The 16,943-nt window shown below is 40.0% G+C and overlaps 1 protein-coding gene across 1 annotated transcript in view; it reads right to left on the minus strand.

The window, feature by feature from the left end:
• Positions 1-4,527: 4,527 nt before the first annotated feature.
• KPNA1 (karyopherin subunit alpha 1) overlaps positions 4,528-16,943 on the minus strand; it is a 76,316-nt gene continuing 63,900 nt past the window's right edge. Inside the window, exons 11-14 of the mRNA XM_008266841.5 lie at positions 14,391-14,516; positions 12,305-12,432; positions 9,210-9,388; positions 4,528-8,031 (exon numbers count right to left, since the gene is read on the minus strand). Of these exons, the coding sequence (XP_008265063.1) occupies positions 7,844-8,031; positions 9,210-9,388; positions 12,305-12,432; positions 14,391-14,516 (621 nt within the window). The 3' untranslated portion in view covers positions 4,528-7,843. The remainder of the gene's footprint in view (positions 8,032-9,209; positions 9,389-12,304; positions 12,433-14,390; positions 14,517-16,943) is intronic.

The following is a 16,943-nucleotide window of genomic DNA, read 5'->3' on the forward strand; positions in this document are numbered from 1 at the left end:
CCAGTCTGGCCCAGCGCTGGCCATTGCAGCCATTTGGGGAGTGAACCAGTGGATGGATGACCTCCCTGCAACTCTAACTCCGCCTTTCAAATAAAATAAATAAATCCTTAAAAAAAAAGTGTTGCTAGGAATATCCAGGTTTTCTCTAAATCTGAACCCTTCTCTAAATCTGAACCCACTTTTTTTTTAAACAAAAGCACCAGGAATTCATGTAAAGAAAATCAAAGCTATGAATATAACTAGTTAAGTCTTTTTTCTTTTTCTTTTTTTTTTCTTTTTTTTGACAGGCAGAGTGGACAGTGAAAGAGAAAGGTCTTCCTTTGCCGTTGGTTCACCTTCCAATGGCCGCTGTGGCCAGTGCACCGCGCCTATCCGAAGGCAGGAGCCAGGTGCTTCTCCTGGTCTCCCATGGGGTGCAGGGCCCAAGCACTTGGGCCATTCTCCACTGCCTTCCCAGATTACAACAGAGAGCTGGCCTGGAAGAGGGGCAACCGGGACAGAATCCGGTGCCACGACCGGGACTAGAACCTGGTGTGCTGGCGCCGCAAGGCGGAGGATTAACCTACTGAGCCGCGGCACCGGCCCAACTAGTTAGGTCTTGTTTACAAGTAGTCCTAATGAATTAGGATTTGAATTTCAGTTTACTTCCTTGGGTGGAGGCAGGGGCATCGATGACTGTAGGAGCCAGGAATGCTAGTAAAACAGGCAAATCCAAAGTGGTGGAAACCATCACTAGAGACTTGCATTTGGGGTTCCCTAACAAAATTATCATACAGTTCCCTTTTTAGTGGTTTCTATTTTTGCTGCCCTTAATTCATTAAATAGGTGACTCGGAAATTTTCTTCTCTGTAGAAATCAGTGAGGTTTCTTTTAAATTTCCCATAAAAGTCCAACAGTCAAAAATCCTCATCTGCAGTTAGTTTATTCCCATTGTACCTCAGTCAAGTCTGCAAATATTCCAAATAGAAATGCTGCCAGAGAGGATGGTGTTTGGAGCAGAAATTAAGACAGTTTGGGACGCTCCCAACCCATACGGAGTGGCTGGGTTCAAGTCCCAGCTCCATATACAATTCCAATTTCCTGCTAATGTACATACACCCTGGAAGGCAGCAGATGATGGCTCAAGTACTTGGGTCCCTGTTTACTATGTGGGAGACCCAAATTGAGTTCCCAGCTCTTGGCTTCAGCCTGACTCAGCCTCAGCTGTTCATTCCCCCAAATCTCTCTCTGCCTTTCAAATAAATAAAAACAAAATTAGAAATGTTTAAAATAAATGGGGCCAGCGCCACGCTCACTTGGCTAATCCTCCACCTGCGGCACCGGCACCCTGGGTTCCAGTCCTGGTTGGGGTGCCGGATTCTGTCCCAGTTGCCTCTCTTCCAGTCCAGCTCTCTGCTGTGGCCCAGGAAGGCAGTGGAGGATGGCCCAGGTGCTTGGGCCCTGCACCTGCATGGGAGACCAGGAGAAGCACCTAGCTCCTTGCTTTGGATCGGCGCAGCGCGCTGGCCATAGCAGCCATTTGGGGGGTGAACCAGCGGAAGGAAGACCTTTCTCTCTCTCTCTCCCTGTCTTTATCTGCCTGTCAAAAAAAATAAAATAAAATAAAAATGGGGCACTTAAATATTTTTTAGTATGTAAGATCTAACTATGGTCTTGCAGTGATTCCTATATTAAGGAATGTCTTGACTAACACAGAAACTCTTGACTACCAAGTCCACTCCTCAGAAGCGAGCATAACAGATCCATGTTCAGATCCAAGTAGGAACACTAGCCAATACACAAAAACCCACTTGTCCTCACTATGGGGTGACCCTATAGTCACCCAAACTGGGACATTTTTAAAAGCACTAAAACAATGAACAGGTGTTAAGTGATATACAAATATAAACCATGTGCCCAGCAAACCAAGGTTCACTGCTGACTTCTGACTCTCTCCTCAGAACTGTAACTTAATCTTGGAAAACTCCAGCCCTTAGCTCTCATCCAAGCACACTCGGGCCAGACCCCTTTACTTCTGAGATCTGTCGCATTAAGGGGGGTATGGTTTAGATAGATTTCAGTTCTTACTACACCACTTTATATCCCACTATAGCCAGCTCTCTCCACCACCGTAGTCTCTGGGGTTTCTAGTTTCTCCTTACTCATCACTTTATCTTCATGCTGCAGCCACGTGCAGTACACCCACTGGACTCCATTAGCTTCCTCTGCTTAAAAGGATATGGATGAGGAAATTTAAAGAGCAATTTTTATTTTTTTTTTCAGGAACAGTCCCATCACAGCAATGACTATATGTTGATTTGAAATTAAACAGTGACTTTTTAAAAAATGCAAATGAAATAGGGGTAATAGTCATCCAAGCTAGAACAAACTTGAACGCAGCAACTTCTCACCTCAGATGAAACTATAGTCTGCAGAAACTAACACTACGTTTTGCTACAAGACTTTGCTTTCAGAAAAAATACCGGGTCAGTGGACTCTCAAAAAAAAAAAAAAAAAAAAGGAAAGGAAAGTAGTCATGGAATGAATATATCAACTTTCTGTTTCTATCCGTCACTTAAATTGGAGGAATGGATAAGGAAAATGGTCTTGTGCAATACATACAATATGTAAAAAAGAAAAATCCCTGTGTAATAGCCTAAGACAACCACCAGTTTCCAGACGTTGGTTGTAATTTACAAACTTTTTTAACTTTTGCCAGAACAGACTGATGAGCTATTCTGAGTATATATACATAGATGAGATTGATTATATATCAGTTAGCCTAGAAAACACACCCATCAATTTTTCTAAGACAATTTTTGGTTTGCTTTTAATTAACAAACCTCTACTATGACAGTACTTGCTTCTGTAAATTTCAGTTCACATTATTTCTCCTGAAAGATAATTACACATCAACTTAGATGTTGAAACACTGACAATGAGTTGTAATTGTAATTTCAAACAACAGCATAAAGGAACTCCTCTGCATTTTCTTTTGTCAACAAATACCCTTTACTATATCACATAGATGCAAATGCCTTCATTCATCTAGTATTCATTGAATGTCTACTATGTCCAAGGCACTCACTCATGGCCTGATGGAATGCATTCAAACACAAAGAATCACCAGAGCCATTCCAAATGAAAGTTACCAGAACTCTTTGAGAAAGGACATGGAGTGGTCAAAATGACTTGAGGTGAGCATAAACTAACAACCAATATGTTAAAAGATTCTATTAATTTTTGATACTCCTTTAGGAAGTAGTAGGCTGTATTAAATTCACATCATGGCACTGCTTTCTAAAGCAGTTTTTCATTCCAAAGCCTATCAATACCATCTATATTTGCATTTGAATGGAAACTTGTTTCCACTAGTTTTGCCATTAAGCAGATATATTCAATCAATCACTTGAATATTAGTATTTTTAACCCTGGTTGTTGTAGTTAACTGTCATTTAGAATTTTAGCACCAAAGGAGAAAAATGTTCGGACTGAAAGGGCCTCCACCTCAGATTATGTAACCTCTACCTCATTCAGTCACTTTAAGGGTGCTGATGATGAGGAAGGAAGAATGTTTAACAAAAAAGAGGCTAGCCCACCTGTGGCTGCTCAAAGTGTAGTTCCAGGAGTACTTGGGCACAGAACTACCTACCGCGTTACCACTGCTTCCTTCCAGACACAGAATATACAAAGGGCGAAGTTGTTTCTTCTAAGTCTTGATTTTTGTCAGACATAATACAGTGATAATTATCTATCTCAAAGAGCATTAAGAAAAAGAGAAAGCTCTTGGCCAACTACCTGGAATGCAACAGGTGCTTAAACAGAGACAAACTGCCTTTATTTGAAATAGATAAAAACACACGGGGACTTGGTCTGACCATACTCAGTTGAAAACAGAATGCCACTTTGTCTACTCTTAATTCTTTCTTCTTAACCCAAGTTTCCAGATGCATTTTATGTTCAAGAACAATCTAATATTTTTAATCAGCATAGAAATACTTGCTTTATTTTACCATGCATTACTCTGATGTCCTAGTACCTGGTATATTCTCATAACCTATTATTTTCTGCCATTAAAGTATGGAATACTCTATTACAATCAACTTGCTGTACCACACATCTGGCCTTCAATTTATCTTTTAATTACTTTTCATAGTAAGACAGTTCAAAATATTTCCCAACTGTGATGCGTGTGTGTGTGTATACATATATATCTCACACATTTAATTAATCTGCTCACCTCATAACATAAGGAAATGTTCCTATTAATTTAGATGGTCAAAAATCCAGATTTGAGACTTCCATATAAGCAAACCTATCTGAAAATGAGCAAATTTTAGAATGCAGGAGGTGTAGCATACAGCATACAAGCTGAAAGCAAACGATGCCCCCTTCTTAATGTCCTTTTTCACTGAAACCATCCTTATACATCATAATTTCCAATATACATAAAAGCCCCACCCTCTAAAACAGATATGACTTGCTTACTGATATGAAAATTTTCACAAAACTTATCAACAAAAAAGAAAAGAAATCCCTTGACCCAAGTTACAACCCCAAGTTAGGGGATTAAATAGCTGAAACGTTTATTAGTACTAGAGAAGTAAATTCAAAGTTGCCTGTGGGTAGCCATGTACAACAGAGGGTTTGGTTGACAGAGTTTTGTTTATAAAATATACTTACATATTTTCTCTGGAATCAGCAGCAACCTGGAATAATTCAGATTTATTACTGGACAAGTGCCAATGTTTTTCTTTGTGACAATGCTGAAAACAACCCAGAGCCCAATCAACTTCTTCCCTCTGGTATATGAAAAAAAACAATCCTAGGGCAACAGTGTTTTCAAAAGCATTACTAATGACACAGGTAGAAGTGGAAAACTGTCTTGATTAGACAAGAACATGAATCAAAGCATTTCACAGAGAATTCTGTCTCCTGCATCTCACTTTTCTTCCTATCGTGTCTACCTTCCTTGGTATTTCTCAACCCAACAGGATCAACCCGTTGGTCCTTTAGTCCCAGAAGCCTTTACATCCCAAATTCTCTGAAGGTTTTTCCCCCCCACCACAGCTCTCATCACACTGAATACTTAGAAAGTTTAGAGGAAAAAAAAGGAAAAACAAAGCCACTCTCCCTTAATTAGTACATAAAACTACCAGAGTATTCTTGTGTTGGAATTAACATGCTTTTGTAATAGGCAACACCTTAATGATAAGGTATTCAATAACTGAATTAACTGACTCTTCCAGGCAGAGTTAAAAACAGGATTTACTGTTACCCCTTAAAATGCCATTCCTAAAAAGGCTGCTTTATCAGCACCAGCAAGTTTCAACACATCTGAGTTTATACTGGGATTTAACTTTTAGCCAATTCCAATGTTTATAATAAAAAAAATCATTTTATTGTAAAAAAAATTAGTTCAGATCTTAAGATTCATGAACTACTCCGCAGATAAGAACAAGATAAATTCTTCAGTTTTAGATAAAATAGATCATGTCAGTTAAGTGGATTGTTTTAATTCACTTACTGAATTAAATTTCATTCACCTGAAACTGCTAGCAAAAATTCCCACCATATACTACTCTTAACTAACGTGGGGAGATAATTTTGTGTGCTTATTTTTTCCATTTAAATTGGTTTATAAAATAAAACTGAACCATCTAATAGAAGGTACATAATTTAAAACATCCTATAGAAATGATGTTACCAGTAATTTACAATTAAAAAAAATTCAGCCACAAAAACGTCAAAGCTAAAAACAAGATTTTTACTATGAATCAGTGCTTCTATTACCCCTCTGAAAGAAGTTATATTTTAATGTGATGTAAAGGCAACATTGAAAGTTCTTTAAATTAACCACCTAATTTACCCCTAAAATTACAAAGAATCAAAAGTCTTTTACAGGTCAAGTGCAGTAAACTAAAATGTTCTCTCAGCACAAAGCAGCACTAGAAAAAGTAACAGTTATAGATGGGAGTTGACTAGTTTTGCAGTGGCTGCTCCATCAATAACAGACATCAGACGGTATCCATCCCAGAGCACAGACACAACTACAGACTAGATGCGAAGAATGTGTCACACTCTTGGCTGATCAATGTCCTTTGTCTTTGAATCTTTCTAGTTTGAGGGAAGTGGATTTTCTGATAGTTTAAATCAGGTCACATAAGCTGGCTGCTTAGATAACATCATGATGAGGTATGAAAACTCTGCACATCCTTTACATTCAGCAGGATTTACCAGAGATGTATAATAGCTTGTCAGGGCAACTTCCAAATAGTTCTTACACTTTGGGGTTATAATGAATTCGAGAAGACAAGTCTAAAGAGGTTTAAAAGGGTACACTCTGAAACCGAAGTGAGCAAATTTTCCTTCAGGATTCATTTCGATAGCACGTCAACAATCTTCTCTGATAGTGTATCCCAACATTGAGTCAAGATGGCCAGCTAGCACCGAGAAGTCAGGCTGAATGTCTGCAGTTCTCTTGGCAATTAAGCTTATTTTTTCATTCCAGTCCAAGGACAGATGCAGATCAGTGAACACAGTACTGGAAGCGCCATTTGCAGGTACAGATTGCAGTTGTCATTAAATGAGCCAGAAGGTGGACACTGTTTTCACTGGGGAGGGGAGGAAGTACTGGTAGGAGATGAAATAAAAAGATCCGGGAACACTGAGGTCATAAGAAAAAGACCACTGCCCTTAATTTGCGTTGAGCAGGTCATGTTGAGAAGACAGTTAATTTTTAAAGATGCTACATTAAAGATACCATAGGTGCAGCATGAATACATTAAAATCAAGCTGCACTTGACTAAGACAGAAAATCCTTAAGTTACCTTTGTATGTGTAATCTGCCAGTCACAGAGGGGAAAGCACCTAAGGTGAGCTCCAATTTAATGAGGACCTTGATCAGGACCACAAAGCCTGAAACATTTCTTTAGTGCAGAAACACAACCTCTAGTCACACTGGTTGAGTCTGGGAAAACTAGAGGGATATTTTATATTTTTGTTTTTCTTATTTTTGTATTGAATAATAGGATATGGTTTTTTGATCACTAAGATTCTAAATCTTCATATCAATGTTAGAATTGAACCACTTCCAAATCCTAAGACACATTAAGACCAGAGAAGCCATACAAATTAATATGTGCTCCTCTTCATTCTGCTTTAAGGGAATCTGCAAACCTGTGTCACATTTAAGAGTCAAAGTGTTAATTCTTCAGCATTCCTGACAACTAGAAAGCACATTCACTGAAGGCTGAAGGTGAGGGAATGGATGGTTTAACTTTAATATCTGTAGAATGGCGCCAATAGAGGAAAGAAAACCATCCAATCTCAGTAAGGATTAATGCAAATTTGGCTAGAAAAAGCCGCCAGGTAATCCAAGGGTTCAGTGTGGAAGAACTCATGAGAAGTACTCTGAAGTATATGCATCGGGTCTAAACATTACCCTTGTCGCAAGTAGCTGTGAGAAATTCAAGATAAAGGTTTAGTTTCATCTTTAATGTCAGTATTTCTTTTCCCCACTTTAAAGGGAATGAGGAGTCCTCTTTTTCCCCTACAAAAAAAGGGAGCCACACTAATGTGTGTATTCCCATGATTCTAATAAGTGCAGATCTCCAAAGCCTAGGGATTTTTCCATAAGAGAGTGGGCCGTTCTGGTTACCCTTTTATTAGAAGGGTATTCCACCACAGAGAGCCAGAGGTTTTCCAATGTGTGTAAAGAGCAGGTGCGCAAGGCAAGCAAATGAGCGCAAACAGTATTATGGAAAACATTTGAGAAGTTAGCTCCATGAGGACTGTGGGCTCCACAAGAGGACTTGACTGGGTAGCCTGGTGTGACACAGGAACAAGAAAGCAGAGTATTGCTTCAAAGCTGGAAACCTTCCATAGGAGCCTCACACTGCTGGAAGATGTACTGCTGCTGGCTAAGGTCAACCTGGGGTGCAATGCTGCTGTCCTCATCTTCGGTCCCAAAGTAATGCTCAATAAGATCAAAGGCCTTCTGGTAGATCTCTTGGTTTTCATGACTCTGTAAGAATTCAATTTTATCCAGACCTAGAAAGAATAAAGGAAAATCTTTATGAAAAACTTCAGGTAAGCTACATTTTACTGTATGTTTCCTTCTTCGATGTAAAGCAGGGGTGGGGTGTATTCCGCTCGTGGGCCACATAAGGCTGGTGAAATCTTTTGGTGTAGCCCTGACAAGGCAACTGCAGGTGACAAAAAATCCAATTAATCTACAGCAGACTAACTAATTTTAAGTTGATAATTTTGTATGCCCTACAGATGATGTTATAAATATCCAATGGCCCTTGGCAGAAAAACGGTCTCCCACACCTGATATAAAGGTAGATTCTCTAATACCTCAAGTGATACCACAGAAATGATTCCTGGAATTACATCTGAAAGCTATACTATAGACTGCCATCTTAAAAATACAGAGAAAAAGGGGCCAGCATGTGCCATAGTGGGTAAAGCTGCTGCCTACAATGCCAGCATCCCACATATGCGCCAGTTCAAGTGCTGGATGGTACAAGTGCTTGGGCCCTACACCCATGTGGCAGACCCGGAAGAAGCTCCTGGCTCCTGGCTTTGGACTGGCCCAGCTCTGGCCGTTGCAGCCATTTGGGGAGTAAACCAGTGGATGGAAGATCTCTCTCTCTCCCTTTCTCTCTCTGTAAACTCTGCCCTTTAAATAAATAAAAATAAATCTTAACAACAACAAAATAGAAAAGTAACATACAGTCTGTAAAAGCAACAATTTCCATAAAAGCAGTCATTATATCCCCCAGTGCCTAGCAGTGGTGTTAATGTTGTTACTGAACTATATTTATGGCCCAATTAATTCTTTGCCATAAACTTTTTTTTTTTTTTTGACAGGCAGAGTGGACAGTGAGAGAGAGACAGAGAGAAAGGTCTTCCTTTGCCGTTGGTTCACCCTCCAATGGCCACCGCGGCTGGCGCGCTGCAGCCGGTGCACCACGCTGATCCGATGGCAGGAGCCAGGTACTTCTCCTGGTCTCCCATAGGGTGCAGGGCCCAAGCACTTGGGCCATCCTCCACTGCACTCCCTGGCCACAGCAGAGAGCTGGCCTGGAAGAGGGGCAACTGGGACAGAATCCGGCGCCCCGACCGGGACTAGAACCCGGTGTGCCGGCGCCGCAAGGCGGAGAATTAGCCTAGTGAGCCACGGCGCTGGCCTGACATAAACTTCTTCAATCAAAGCATCTTACCATAAGCCTCTTCAATCAAAGCACAGTAAGGATTAATGCCAGTGCCGTTCCTTTTGGCTTCTTGTTCTCCAAGCCTTAGGATGTTTTCCAAGCCATTCAGGGCAACCTGGACAATCTTAGAGTCCATGACTGTGAGGAGATCACAGAGCGGCTTGATACAACCCAGTTCTACCAGATACCTAAAGTTAATACAAAGAACAATTTAATCAAACAAGACTTTACGTTTCATAAAACTTTTACAAAATGTGTGAATCATCCTTCTCAACTCACTGCAGAGAAAATAAGGCTACAACTTGCTACACATAAGTTAATCAAAGCCAGCCTGTGGCTGGTTTATTTCTCCCCAGTTTTTGGATTCTAAAAAACTGGGATACTTTCCTGCTTTGACTATAAGCAGCTCATCAAAACAATATAGTTTTGATTAACTTCCTCTTTGTTTCTGTAGGTAGTCATACCTCTCAAACATGACATACTTGGTGCTTAAATCAGCACAAGCCCAAAGGCCAAATATTCCAAACACGATTAGCATCTTACTAAACAAGTTGCAAAAAGGCCATATGGAATTATAAAACAAATGTAAGGACGCCTCTAGAGCCAGTATTTTTCCTTTAATCCAGATAGAATATAATCAAGATTAAATGATGAAACAGAGATATGAGATCTCTACACCATAATCACAGCAGATATTCATGTCCTTTTGTATCATTCTGGTTTCTCCTGTGTGTAGAGAGGCGGAGATGATGAATCTGGTTGCATTCTGTGGATGTGAATAGTATCATTTTGAACTTACTATTATAAGTGCTAATCTATATTTTTAAGTTTCAAAAATATATAAAAATAAATCTCTGGCTAGGCAAACCAACCTTAAGAAAAAGACAAATTACTGGGATCACAAAAGAAAAAACGGTCATCATTTATGACTCTGTGGACATTAACAGGGCAATAAAGAAATATTACAAACAACTCTATACCCACAAATTTGACAACTAGGACAATAAAACAAATCAACTTCTTGAAAGATGTAAACTGGGAGGGTTGCGGGTGGGAGGGAAGTCATGGGGGGGTGGGGGGAGCCAATGTAATCCATAAGCTGTACTTTGGAAATCTATATTCATTAAATAAAAGTTTAAAAAGATAGATGTAAACTACCAAAAATCACAAGGAGAAATGGATAATTTTAATAGGTCTATATGTATTAAACTCAGTCAATACTGAATAACCTTCCAAACTACAAAGCACCAGGAGATGGTTTCACTGGTGAATTTTAACCAAACATTTAAAGACAAAATGAAACTTGTTCTACCATTCCTTCTAGAAAACAGAAGAGAGAGAAGACTTCTTGGCTTATTTCATGATGCCAGCATTTCCTTAATACCAAAACTAACTTTGTTTCTGCTTAGAATGCAAAATAGGATAACTTTTTAGGAATATAGCCTAGCAGTTTCTTAATAGATGTCTTTTATCAGTGATGGCATCGATTTATTTTCTATAATTTGGACTGTAATATTTTTAAAAAATTCTTTCAAGTTGGGCAAGAAGAGATCACTAGGAAATTGATAATTAACACATTATAAATATGGTGAGTTTCAAAGAGGGATGACAGTAGGCACGTGGCACAGCAGTTTAAGCCACAGATTCAGACACCAGCTTGCCACACTGCTCAAGTCCCAGCCACTCTACTTCACGTCCAGCTTCTTCTTAATACGTCCTGGGGGATAGCAGATGATGGCTCAAGTGCTTAGGTCCCTACCACCCATGTAAGACATCCAGATGGAGTTTCCAGCTCCTAACTTCAGCCTGGCCCAACCCCTGCTACTGCAGGCATTCAGAGAGTAAACCAGAGGATGGAAGATCTCTCTCCCCCTCTCCCTCCTTCCATCTTTCCCTCTTTCTGCCTTTCAAGTAGATGAGAATAAACAAACATTAAAACCAAAAAAGTTGGGGGTGGCATAGCAGGTTAAGCCACTTCTTACAACCTCATCATCCTGTATCAGAGCACTTTCTCAGGTCCCAGCTGTTCTGCTTCTGATCCAGCTTCCTGCTATGTTTGTCTGATAAAGTCAGGTTCCCCTATTCTCGTCATCATTACTTGTTTTCTATTTGAGAATTTTTTCCTATCTTCATCCAGAATTTAGCATTTAATTATATGATGCACCTTTGAGGAACCAATTCTTTTTTTTTTTTTAAGATTTTAAAAATTTATTTATTTGACAGGTAGAGTTACAGACAGTGCAAGAGAGAGACAGAGAGAAAGGTCTTCCTTCCATTGGTTCACTCTCCAGATGGCCGCAACGGCTGGAGCTGTGCTGATCCGAAGCCAGGAGCCAGGTGCTTCCTCCTGGTCTCCTATGCGGGTATGGGGGCCCAAGCACTTGGGCCACCTTCTACTGCTTTCCCAGGCCATCAGCAGAAAGCCGGACTGGAAGAGGAGCAGCGGGACAAGAACCAGCACCCACATGGGATGCTGGTGCCACAGATGGAGGATTAACCTAGTGCGCCACGGCGCTGGCCCCATGGAGGAACCAATTCTTGGCCACATATATGCCTTCTCTACCCTTTAAGATTATAAGCTACTACCAAGTGAACCATTTAAATCTCAAACTACTACAGATCTCTCCCTTTATTGAATACCATAATATTTTAGAAGACAACTGCTTCTTCTGAATTTGGCATACCTCTATTTCAGGTTTGGTCCAAATCTACTATTAATATATCTAATCTAGAAATAACAACAGTTACCTATTAAAATTGGGTTCCAAGTTCTATAAGTAACCTTTCTGATCAACCAGATCCAAAATTGATTGCTGCTACCCTGTAAGTATTTCTACTGCCTCAAAGCCTTACTTTTCATATCCCAGAATTATTTTCAGAAAAAGAAATGGGCAAGGTATAGGGAATTTAATCTACATATGGGTATAATTATGACAAAACAATCTTCCGAGGGTTCAGATGAAGCATTCTTATTTAATAAGGTCTATCATTTTATTCCTCAAATGTAGCTAATCCTCCCCTCTAGGTAATTTGGGACTAGGGGAGGTACAAAACACAGTACTTTTTCCTTTAATTTACAAGATTGCTATCTGACTAGTACTTACTTGATCTGTTCAGCTGATCCTCCAGAAGTTGCATTTGTGATGGCCCAAGCTGCTTCTTTTCTTGTCCGAAACTCAGCAGTTTGTAATATACTAATGAGGGCTGGGAAAATGTTGGCATCTATCACAGTCTAAAAGTAAAGAACAATTTAAATGGGAAAAAAATGTAAACAGGAAAGGCACATTACAGGACTTATTAAAATGTCTTTGATGCTAATTATAACTGTTAAGCCACCTTCACTGTTAGCACCCTTCCCCCTGTTGAAAATGAACTGGAAGGAGTTAAGTCTTCATTCTTCCAACCTCTAGGCTATACTTCCTATCACTGATAATACCTTCTCTGGAGTTGGTGATCTTGTAATCTCATTCTCTTTTACTGCCCTCTCTTGTTTGACACACATGAACCAATTAGAAAATTTCGATTCTCTGCCCCTCTCACTCCTCTCATATCATTCATCCTGTACCAGTGCACGCCTCTCCAGGCCTCACTTTTCACTGTAGCACTAGCCCTAGAAGCCGGCAGCTTGCATTAGGCCTGTCAGTCACCTCCAAACACATTACCTTCCCTCTGTATCAGATCTCTGTTTAAGCATCTCTGGTTCACAAAGGCTATTTATTTACATAGTTATTCTACACTACCAAGTCTTATCATTTAAATTACAATGTTCTAGTCCATCTTCTCTTTTGTAGTAGCACTGCTGTCATCCAATTCCAAGCCACTATCTCCCCATAAGATTACCAGAACAGCCTTGTAGTTAGATGGATTACACATACTAACACTAAAGTAGTCCACCCAAATTATTTTCTTCATGTTTCTCCTTGGCTCAAGAATCTAAATGGATTCATACCACTTTCTGTACCAAGCAAATGAGAATGTAATTGCCTGGTGAAAGCAGGCCATTAGCTACAGCTGAGATCACCTCATACACAGGCTGTAAACTGCTACAGCATCAATCTCAGTCTCCAATCCAGCATTCTGGGGATGACCAGCCATGCTTTCCTGGTGAAGAACTCTCATGACGCCAGTGAAGCAAGTCTGCAAAGTTTAGTGACAAGACATCCGAATGCTTGTCCTGTGATTTACTGGAGGTGCCCTTGAACAATCACTGAATTATTCTGAGCCTCAGCTTCATTTGTTTATGCTTTTAATTGACAAATAATAACTGCAAATATTTATGAGGTACAATATGATGTTTCAGTAAATGTATTTATTACAGTAAATGAGAGTATCAGATGAGATGACCGCTATGATTCCTCTCAGGTCCAACTCCCCTGAAACTTTGTTGCATCTTTTCCAACCCATTGTTCCAGACCAATCCGGAACCCTTTGGCCTACTTCTTATCTTCCATATGAGTTGCCCTATTACTGATAGAGAGAAGTAAAGAACATGTGACCATTTTAAAGAATGGGTCTCTAATGGGTTCACTAGAAAATAAATACTTGACCTGGCAAGAGTAAACCCAGTCTGTTTATAAAGTAAAGTCCATCAAAACATTTTGAAAATATAAGACACTAATTCTTGGATCTTGGTAAATCATCAAGTATTGCAAGCAAAGGGAAAAATCAAGGCTTATGTGTAAATTTCAAAAGATTTAACATTTACAAGAAAGATTATGGGGGCTGGCGTTTAGTCTAGTAGTTAAGCCGCTGGTTAGGATGCCTACACCCATACTGGAATAACTAGATTCAGATCCCAGCTCCACTCCCTAGTCCAGCTTCCTGCTAATGTGCACCCTGGAGGCAGCAGGTGATAGCTAACGTGACTGAGTCCTTGCCACCCATGTAGGAGACCTAAATAGGGTTCCCAGTTCCCAATTTCAGCCTGCCTCAGCCCCAGCTACTGTGGATATTTGGGGGAGTAAACCAGTGTTTGGGGAGCTCATTCTTGTTATCTGTCTCTCAAAACAAAACAAAACAAAACAAAACAAAACAAAAATTAGCAAACCCTGAAAACAAAATATTGGAAATCAGTGGACTTCAAGAAAATAATGAAAACAATACAAATGTTACAGGCTGACTAAAAAAACTTTACTCATCATAAAGTAAATTTTACTCATCAACATAGAAGGATGGGTGCTCTGAGATTACCTGGATCTGTGCCCTATTTCCAGCTGTGATATTAGATATTGTCCAACATGCTTCCTTTTTGATGGATTCCTTTGGGCTACTCAACAAATGCAATAAACTCTGCAAAGCTGAGCAATTCAAAATTACCTAAAAGGAAAAAAAATTCTACTTACTGTATTATTCCTAATATAATTGAATCTTTAATTCAAAGAACTTATTTAGGAAAAACAGACCCAAGAAAACCAACATCTCCCCTTGAAATTGGAAAATATACTCCAAAAGTTCATGGGAAATAGAATTAAAAGATAAGTTTATTTGGGCTGGCATTATGATGCTGCTTGAGATAACAGCATCCCATAGAGTACCAGTTTAAGTCTCACCTGCACCACTTCCAATTCATCTTCCTGTAAATGCACCTGGGACAGCAGTAATAATGGCCCAAGTACTTGAGTCCCTAAAATCCAGGTGGGAGATGTGACCTAGCTATTGCAGCCATTTAGGGACTGAACTAGCAAATGGAAATTCTCTCTCCCTCTCTCTGTTGCTCTGCCTCTCAAATAAATACACAGAAGTCCTTTTTTTTTTTTTTTTTTAAGATAAGTCTATTTTGGTGCAAAATATTTTGCAATTAATGAATATAGTTATTTTCCTGATACATACTTTCCATAAACTTTTGAAGACCAGTTGTATATCAAAGGATCAGAAAGTCTGATATACTTTTTTTTTTTTTTGACAGGCAGAGTGGACAGAGAGAGAGAGACAGAAAGGTCTTCCTTTGCAGTTGGTTCACCCTCCAATGGCCGCTGCAGCTGGCACGCTGCGGCCAGCACACTGCGCTGATCTGATGGCAGGAGCCAGGTGCTTCTCCTGGTCTCCCATGGGGCGCAGGGCCCAAGCACTTGGGCCATCCTCCACTGCACTCCTGGGCCACAGCAGAGAGCTGGCCTGGAAGAGGGGCAACCGGGACAGAATCCGGCGCCCCGACCGGGACTAGAACCCGGTGTGCTGGCGCCGCAAGGTGGAGGATTAGCCTAGTGAGCCGCGGCGCCGGCCCCTGATATACTTTTAAAATTTCAAGTCTTCTAATAACTTTCTATCTGATGGTCAATGAACCAATACATTCTTAATGAAGTATAACAGGTGTTTATAGAATACAAAGGTAAAAAAGATACAACCACACCTTTTAAACAGTTTATAAAGATGAAAGAGAAGACAAATACACAGGGAAAAGGAGACCTACTCTACTAGAAACTAAAACCATAAACTCAGAACGATTAACACAGTATGTGGTGAGCTCAAGGAGCTATCACTAAAAAAAAAAATAGACATCTAGTCTAGAAATAAACGCATCTGTTTATAAAGAACTAAGTATAAAGGAAAATCCTTTCTCTCTTTGCTCAAAGAATTCCCTAGCATAAAAACAAGAAATTATAAAAGAAAAATAAAACCTGTAGGAAAAGAGGACTTGCTAAAAACTGTTTGGTCATAAATATCAAGACTCATTAAAAAAATCCATGATTTGGCCGGCGCCGTGGCTCACTAGGCTAATCCTCCGCCTTGCGGCGCTGGCACACCGGGTTCTAGTCCTAGTCGGGGTGCCGGATTCTGTCCTGGTTGCCCCTCTTCCAGGTCAGCTCTCTGCTGTGGCCAGGGAGTGCAGTGGAGGATGGCCCAAGTGCTTGGGCCCTGCACCCCATGGGAGACCAGGAGAAGTACCTGGCTCCTGCCATCAGATCAGCGCGGTGCGCCGGCCGCGGCAGCCATTGGAGGGTGAACCAACGGCAAAGGAAGACCTTTCTCTCTGTCTCTTTCTCTCACTGTCCACTCTGCCTGTCAAAAAATAAAAATAAATAAAAAAAAGAAAAGAAAAAAAAATCCATGATTTGACATACATAATTCTACCTCTAAGATATCTAACCAAAGGAAATTATAACAGACTGTTAAGTGAACACCAAGAGCCTTATATGACTATATACAATAAATGTACACATGAACATATAGTCAAAATATAAAAAGGAAATATAATAAATTTTTTATAATAAAAATACTACTTTTATATTCAGAGGTCCCTGATACCCACATGGGTGACTAGGACTGAGTTCTAGGATCTTGGCTTCAGCCTGGGCTAGTCCTAGCTGTTGCAGACATTAGGGGAGTGAACCAGGAGATGGGAGATCTCTCTTTCTCAGCCTTTTCTCATTTAAAAAAAGGAAAAAAGCTAAAGCTGAAACCCAATTCACAATTCTCAATCCATCTATATGAGGATGATCACTGAAATTATAAATAATAAGGCCTATGAAGGAAGTGGAGAGATTGCCCCCTAGAAGATGCCCACAAACAAGAGGAAAGGAAAAGGAGTTTGCTGAGGAGAAATAGTCGGTGAGGCTGAAAAAAACAAAATAAATATCTCAGAAACCTAGAAGACAATTTAAAGATACCATAGGTGCATCTGAGACATTAGAAAGAAAAATGGCTACAATTATCACTGGAAGTGATCCTGTCTGACAGTAAAATTGAATGGACTTCAGAAAACAGGAGGGAACAATCTTCCTCACATAGGAAGACTTTTCATAT

Source organism: Oryctolagus cuniculus, chromosome 4, assembly GCF_051225735.1.
Source record: "Oryctolagus cuniculus isolate XC-2025 breed Fujian yellow rabbit chromosome 4, ASM5122573v1, whole genome shotgun sequence".
Taxonomy (NCBI): Eukaryota; Metazoa; Chordata; class Mammalia; order Lagomorpha; family Leporidae; genus Oryctolagus; species Oryctolagus cuniculus.